This window comes from Tachypleus tridentatus, chromosome 2 (assembly GCF_004210375.1).
Source record: "Tachypleus tridentatus isolate NWPU-2018 chromosome 2, ASM421037v1, whole genome shotgun sequence".
NCBI classification, from domain to species: Eukaryota; Metazoa; Arthropoda; class Merostomata; order Xiphosura; family Limulidae; genus Tachypleus; species Tachypleus tridentatus.
The window spans coordinates 57,874,943-57,882,530 of NC_134826.1; the positions used below are offsets into that span (position 1 = coordinate 57,874,943).

Sequence of the window (7,588 nt, forward strand, 5' to 3'; positions counted from 1 at the left end):
TCAAAGCCATACTGTAAGAGCAAGAATACTTAAAAAAATGATAATTCTGTTGGCCACTAAATGCACACTGCTGAGATGGATTGTTCCACAATATCGCTTGTAGGTTTCTTTGCAATATATTTGCTTTGTTGGTTTGCCCATGCCATCCATGTCTTGCACTGTGAAAATCAGTATGGTCTGCTTTACAAAATAGGGTTTCATGATCACGTGTTTCACCGTTTCAGGTATTGTTGTTTCTCTGGACTTTTTTCCATGTTCTCTCCCCATTTCCTTCTTGTGGAGTTTGGGATTCCATGTCACTTTCCATCTCTAAGTTATTAAGGTGATGGACCATAGAGGCATCCTCCTGAATGAGATAAGAAGAAACAATATTTAAACTATATCATTCAGCTCAGAGTAGGATAGCAGTGTTCTGCTGATATAAATGACAAGTCATCCATCATTTTATATATCTTGAGAGTGAGCTGTCAAAACTGCATTCACCTTTTTGATTGAGATCACTCATCCTACCTCACTTGGATGCTAGTTCCCAATTGTTGGTTTTTTTTTACAGCTGAATCAATAAACAGAAGTTCTCATGTATATATATATTACAGATGTCTATATTCCCTCACTCAGTAATACTGTTGTTACTTTATCCATGTTGTGGGCCATGGTGGAGGTACTTCCAGATTAATAATGTACTTCCCATTCCACTCAATGTTCTTCTTATTCTGAGGATGTTACTGCACTTTGGGTCATTCCTGTCATTGTGATTTTGAGCGAGGTGGTTTACATTACATATACATTTTCTTAGTGCCAGATATTGAGTTCTTATATAGATTAATCGATTTCTCACATTGCTCTTTTCATTTTCATGGGTACGAGATTTCCTCTAGTCTCGTGAATTTGAGGTGAAGATGGTAGGATCCACTTTTTTATCCCCACATGTTGGCCGAGTTATGAATTGTAGTCGACTTACCAACAGTATGATCCTCATCCTACCCTTATATAGACGTCAGTTCATGGATATCTGGGGTTGAGATATGACTGACTGGTTCATCGCACCCTAACCACTGTACACCTCTCATCCACATTTATGTACTTTTGAGTTGAGATTTGTGTATTGTGTGGTTTGGATCCCTGTCTAACACCAGTTCTTTCCCTATTGGATGTGCTACTCCTTATTATTTCTGCCCATATCTGTGACACTTTTTCCACACTGGACAAAGGGTATACCTGATACAGAAGTGGTGTGGTCTCTCACGTATGATTTTCAACTCTTAGAAGTGTTCTTTGTACACTTTCATAGGATGCTTCTTTCCTTCCCTTGCACTGTTCCATCCACATGTTAAATGTGGGATTCTAGCTATTTATGTGAGTGGAGATAATGTATCATGTCAGAAGTTATAAATTTCCTGTACTGAAAATGTATTTCCAGTAAAGAATTACCTCTACTTACACCTTCTTCCCTTACAACTGAAAACCAATGTTTCCATTTTCTGCCAAAACTTGATGTGATAGTTTGGTAAAACTGAATGGAAGGAATCACAATAAGTGTCACACTCTTATTGGTGGAGGGTTTTCAAATGATGATTTGTATGCAAGATGCATTAGCATCAATCAATTCCAGATGAGTGGGGGCTTCAATGATTGTGGCACATGTAAAACTTTTGGATATAGAGGGAAGCACTAACAAGAATAGCTATTTATTAACTGGAGATACACTTTCAGTATAGGAGAAATCTAACTTCAATTTATTTGTTTTATTCAAACAAATAGTCCAGCAGTTATTCATGAAATATGGAGTAAAGGTTACTATCACCTACCCAGATGTTATCAAATTTAATTGTATAAGATATTCCAAACACGAAAAGCTAACGTGGATTTGAGCTGGAGTGTATTGTATCTAAGTCATAATAACAATCCATTCTACAAAGTTCATCATGATAATTTCAAAATAGTTTATAATATAACATAATTTTTCTCATCCACAGCATGATAACCACTTCAGGAACAATTGCCAGTAATGGGCCCCCTCCATCATGTAAAATGACCATAGTTCAGGGTAATGGAGAGGAAATTACATCAGCTGAAGTTGGAGATGACCTCTTGCTGCGAGTTGATATCCAGCCAGATTGTGAGTATTAATAAAGCCAATGTATTATATGTGTTATGTGGTACTCTAATAAATGAAAAAGTGTATTTCTTTGACATTACAAAACAAATGAATGTTACATATATCTAAATAAAACTTGTGTAGAGTGCAAGCCTACTGAATGATTAAACTATTAATTTTTATAGTCTTCATTTAAAAGAAGGTTTAAGCCGTGTTCTCTAATCTAATCCACATAATTTTAATTTTGATAAAAGAGTTGGCACACAGGATCACCCACAAAAGATGCAATCAATTAAAAAAATAACCAAAACTCAAGTGCTATCAAATAGTTGACCGTTCTTCTTAAGGAAAATAATAGGTGATGATTGATGAGTGCAATATAATAGAAATGTGGTAATCATTACCCTTTATTTTCCTGAAGAAGAATAGTCAACTATTTGAAACTGCTCAAGTTATGGATCCTTTTTCTCAAATCCATGTAATTACAGATACTGATATTCAGTCATTATAATGTCTATTCTGTGAATTGTTTAAATGAAAATGTAGGAATGAACTTATAATAAATGTCCAAATTATTCTGTTTGTCTTTCTTAAAGAGTGTTCAGTGAATTGTTTCAATGAAAAAGTAGAAGGAATAAACTTATAATAAACACCCAAATTATTCTGTTTGTCTTCCTTTCTTAAACATGAAATGTTTGTACCAGATATCTATGGGGGATTTGCTAGGAGCTGTGTAGCTAAGACGATGGGTGATGATGAAGACAGAGAGTATCTAGTAACTGATGAAAATGGATGTGCAACTGATCCAAGTGTATTTGGAAACTGGGTAGTTGATCCAGATACAAAACTGGTGGAAGCTCACTTCAGTGCTTTTAAGTTTCCTACCAGTAACAACATACGCTTCCAGTGTAATATACGTGTTTGCTTTGGATCGTGCCCTCCGGTAATTTAACTTTATTGTTTTCCTAATGACATATGTTTTTCTGTTTGGGTTAGTAAACATATCCTCAGAGATGTCAATGTAAACCTGAACTAAATTTTATTATCCACACTAACTGTTCACAATTCATTGTGTGACCAAGCCATTCTAAAATAGACAAAGGCTGTGAAAATGTTGTAGTTTAATTTATTAACTAAGTTATCAATCATGCAACTCTGTAAATAGGTGTGTAACATGTATATTTCTATATTTTTCTAACATTTCCCTTACATAAAAGATAGTTCTATTTCTTAGTCATAAATAAAGTTTGGTGGAAATATATTGTGTCTAAGCTCTAAGAGTTTAAACAGTTATTTGTATAATGTGATTAACTCATATTATTATATATATGATATGATAAAATAGAAAATTTGATGTTATCACCACTTTTGTTAACCTGTGGAATTAACTAACATATAGTAGGAGAAAATATAAAATTTTTTGATAGTGCAGAAAATACTCTAAAATAAGATACTGCTTAAAACTTACTGTTTATTACACTTATATCAGTAAAGATAACAAGGGAGTTATCAACAGCTTTAATTATAACAACAGTACTTTTATAATTATTGTGGACTCATCTACCTTGCAGTGGCTTAGCAGTTAGGCTGGGGCTCATGCTGCTAAAAATTGGATTTTGTTACTCATGGAAGTCACAGCACAGATAGCCCATTGTGTGGCTTTGAAGCTGACAATAAACAAACAAACATCTGATGTGTGCATTGTACAGTTTAAAAAGTAGTTTATAAATGAAAGCTATAAATAATTGCATTGTGATAAAAGCATGACTTATAAATACTTCATTGTTATTGTAATATTGTTTGCATCAGTTTTAGGAGATATAAAATTACTTATAACTAGAATCTTTCAGTGAGAACTTACAATATATTGTAGTTTGTTTTGTTTTGTTTTCATTTAAATATAAGGCAAGGCACATTATTACCACAAAGCACCCCTTGCCTTTTATGAGATTCATCTAATAAATATTCTTTTAATAGATGTGTAATAAAGTTAAATGTAAAGATCATTCAACAATTATAATTACAATGGCATGTTTTTTGAATACATAGTTATCCCAGGTCATTGAACTACACTCACCCAGTTTTTCTATAAAATAATTCATGATTTAGTTTTCCATCCAAGAGTGGCATTTCCTTATAGAGATTACCAGCATATTAGATATCTTGTTGTGATTCTATCTGTTGGTAGATACGAATTTGTTTAAAGGGTTGTAATTATCTGTTCTTTTAAATCTTTGTTATGAGAGAAGTTCTTGGTCACAAACGTTTAGAAGAAAAATGATCAGTTTAAGCTCTGCTGTAGAATTGACATGGTTTGCAAGATATTCAGTGATGAACATTATGATGCCATAACTGGAATATTCAACACCATTTTTTTCCCCGTTGCACAGTCATTACAGTTAACATGAATATAATCATTTTGTTTTGAAGTAAACCAATATCTAGTCACATACTATAAAACTTGTCTATAACATTAATTCAGAATGAAATGCTATTGTAAATTGATACATCTTCATTCGTAACCTCTCTGTTATTACCATTTTAGGTGAGCTGTAATGGTGTGACAGCATTTGGAAAAAGACGTAAAAGACAGGTACCAACTGAAAAGTTTACCTTGGGGGAAACCTTCCAAGAAGGGGCACTGAGGGAGGAAGTTCAAATTTACTCGAATGCCATTCTTACAATGGATCCTAAAAATGAAAAAGTTGTAGACTTGGTTGATGGTAAGTAGATTATAAGAAGATACTTTGATTGTTGAAATCCTGAATCTTGTGAAAAACAAAGGAATGTGTTTCTGTTCTACCCATATAACTTGTTATGCACTCAAATTATTTTTCACATACATACTCTTAAAAATTGATTTTGATAAGAATGGGGTTGTTATCTTATTTTATGTTCTTAGATTACAACACATTCTTTATGACATTAAATAAAAGTATATCTTCATACTATATATCATCATGCCTGTTGAAAATCACAAGCAATAATAAAACCATATGAAGTTTTCTCAGTGTTACTTTTATGTATTCTATGTGGTAATATGTTAGGAGATAAAAATATCTAATTTATAATTGTAAAACTTAAATAATTAAAAATTATATAACCTTTTTTCAGAAAACGAATGTGTGTATTATTCATGTGTACATATGTAAACTGTATTTATTACAAGCATTGATTCATGATCAAGTAATTATGCATAAGTGTGTTTAATGCTTCAGATTTGTTGTCTGAAGTTTGGGGCTTGCTTGAGACATGTTTTATCTCCTTCAACAACACTCTTTTACCCCAACTATTTCACTGTACTCAGCTCTAATGGGTGCCAGAAGGTAGCTGGGGATTACACAGACTAGCATCCCACCCTTGCTTCTATATTTTGTCTAAGCATGGAATGGATATGACTTTGGCTTAATGTGTTTAAAACATTCTTAATGTTTGTTACTAACTGACTGTACAAAGGGATTGTAAAATATTATCATAAGAAATACCCTGTGATATACAGTTAATTATTATTTAAATGGTAGGCAACAGTTTATTAAAATGAAAAAAAAATGTTTATTTACTTGATTCTAATTGTTTTTCTTATTTGCTTTCAGGGCCAACAATTGCCAAAATCCAAAACGTTTGTATTTCACGATTAGGATTTACCATTTCTCTGATCATCACAGGATTATTAGCTTTTGTGGTTGTAGTTATTTCTATTTCTTGTTGGCTAATGGCTAACAGAAAGAGTTCCAAGAAGACTGATGAGCCTTTACCTCATCCAGTAGACTTTCCTAACCCATTATATACCTCTCCAGAACCATTAATAGCTGAACCTACTCCTGATTATTTTTCTGAATCTTCACATAGGTTTTAACTAACAAGAAAACTTCTGAAAACTTGTAATAACAATAAATTTTGCTCTGGGCTTCTGTAAAAAAAAAAAATAGCAATTTTTGCATAAATTGCATTTCTCTTTGTGTTCATTCTTAAGTGAACTACAGCTTGAACATAGTTAAGGAGATTGTTTTATATTTTTTTCAGTTATTTATAGTATGTTTGAAATTTTGGACTTGGTGCTAAAATTTAGAAGTCCAAAAGTTGGCCTGACTTTCATACTTGCTACATTGTACCATATATTTATATATTATACATTACTGTATGCATAAAGGTGGGTTTTATGGACTCAGGTGGAGGGTAGATAAATGGTAGAATTACTAATAGTCAGTAGCTTTCTTTACTGCAGTTTTCTAAATAACATTTATAAGGGTTCATCTCTTCCTTGTGCTGTGCCAAAATTAGCAAGTTCTTCAGTGCACATCACCAACATAGCACAGATTAACTTTGGAGACCTAAATTATTCTTAATAAAAGCTTTTGGCACTTATGATACACATTGTTGTCTGATTTGTGTTGTAAAATGAAAATGTTCTAGTAACTGATACAAAAAATATTACTGATTAGGAATATAGAATAATAAAGTTAGCTTTTTCAAATGTAGTTTGGCTCAGTGTCTTAGTTGTTAACTGCATGTGAGGCTTATGAAAATAGAGATTTGGTTTCTGGTGTTACTTTATGAGGGATGGGGAAGGCACTGATTTAAGTCCTCATTTGCATATTCAGTTTGTGCCTGCAGTTAAACTACATTTGATGTATTTTTGTACCAATATTTGTATTATTTGTTAGTTATTTAATTTATACCAATTTTTGTCTTATGTATATTTGTTCATTGTTTGCTTTTATTATCTGTACTTTATGAGGTTGGTGACTTGTGCAACAGATTTCAATTTTGATGCTGAACAGTTTTATTAAAAATGATTATATCATAGCATCCAGTGTGTTAAACTTTATCTCTGGTTCCATAATGTACTTCAGGTAATTATTGTATTACATTCAGACATTTTCTTTCTGTTTTTCTGAAAGAAAGAAGAAAATAAAAAAATATTTGTTAAATGCATTTTATCCTTCAAGATTCAAAACATTTTTTGAAATATTAATTTTACATTACTGAATATATAATTACTCCAGCCTATTATACTGTGTTTCAAGTATTTTAATATTGTTGTACTTTCATTTTGACATGAACTGGTCAAAAACCATCTGATGAATTGCTAAAAACTCTGCAGCCACAGGTTTTTATTGACTGTGAATTAGGTATAATAACCTGTTTAATTGTGGGCTTTTGTTTTGTGTGATTTGTATTGGTTAAAAATAAAGGATTTGTTTATTGATTTACTTGAAGATCATTTGTATTATTCTTAGTATCCAAAAAATAAAAAAAAAAAAAGTGTGTTATGCAAACTAATGTATTTTTGGAGGTGATAATGAATGTTCATCAGTACTAGGTTTCAGTGTAGTAATTTTCAGGATATGACCTGAATCATTCATGATGACATGAAATCCACTTGGAAGTAAAAATGTATTCTAAAGATGGCTGGTCTAGGTATTAAGAACTTTAATTAAAATAATGTACAGAACAACCTTTTAACCTTCTTAGATCATCTTCAGATTA

The 7,588-nt window shown here is 32.0% G+C and overlaps 1 protein-coding gene across 1 annotated transcript in view; it reads left to right on the forward strand.

Annotated features, from left to right (window-relative positions):
• LOC143245504 (uncharacterized) overlaps nt 1–7,311 on the forward strand; it is a 357,087-nt gene extending 349,776 nt beyond the window's left edge. The window contains 4 exon segments of the mRNA XM_076491867.1: nt 1,977–2,119; nt 2,803–3,041; nt 4,644–4,821; nt 5,692–7,311. Of these exon segments, the coding sequence (XP_076347982.1) occupies nt 1,977–2,119; nt 2,803–3,041; nt 4,644–4,821; nt 5,692–5,954 (823 nt within the window). The 3' untranslated portion in view covers nt 5,955–7,311.
• Nucleotides 7,312–7,588: the final 277 nt, after the last annotated feature.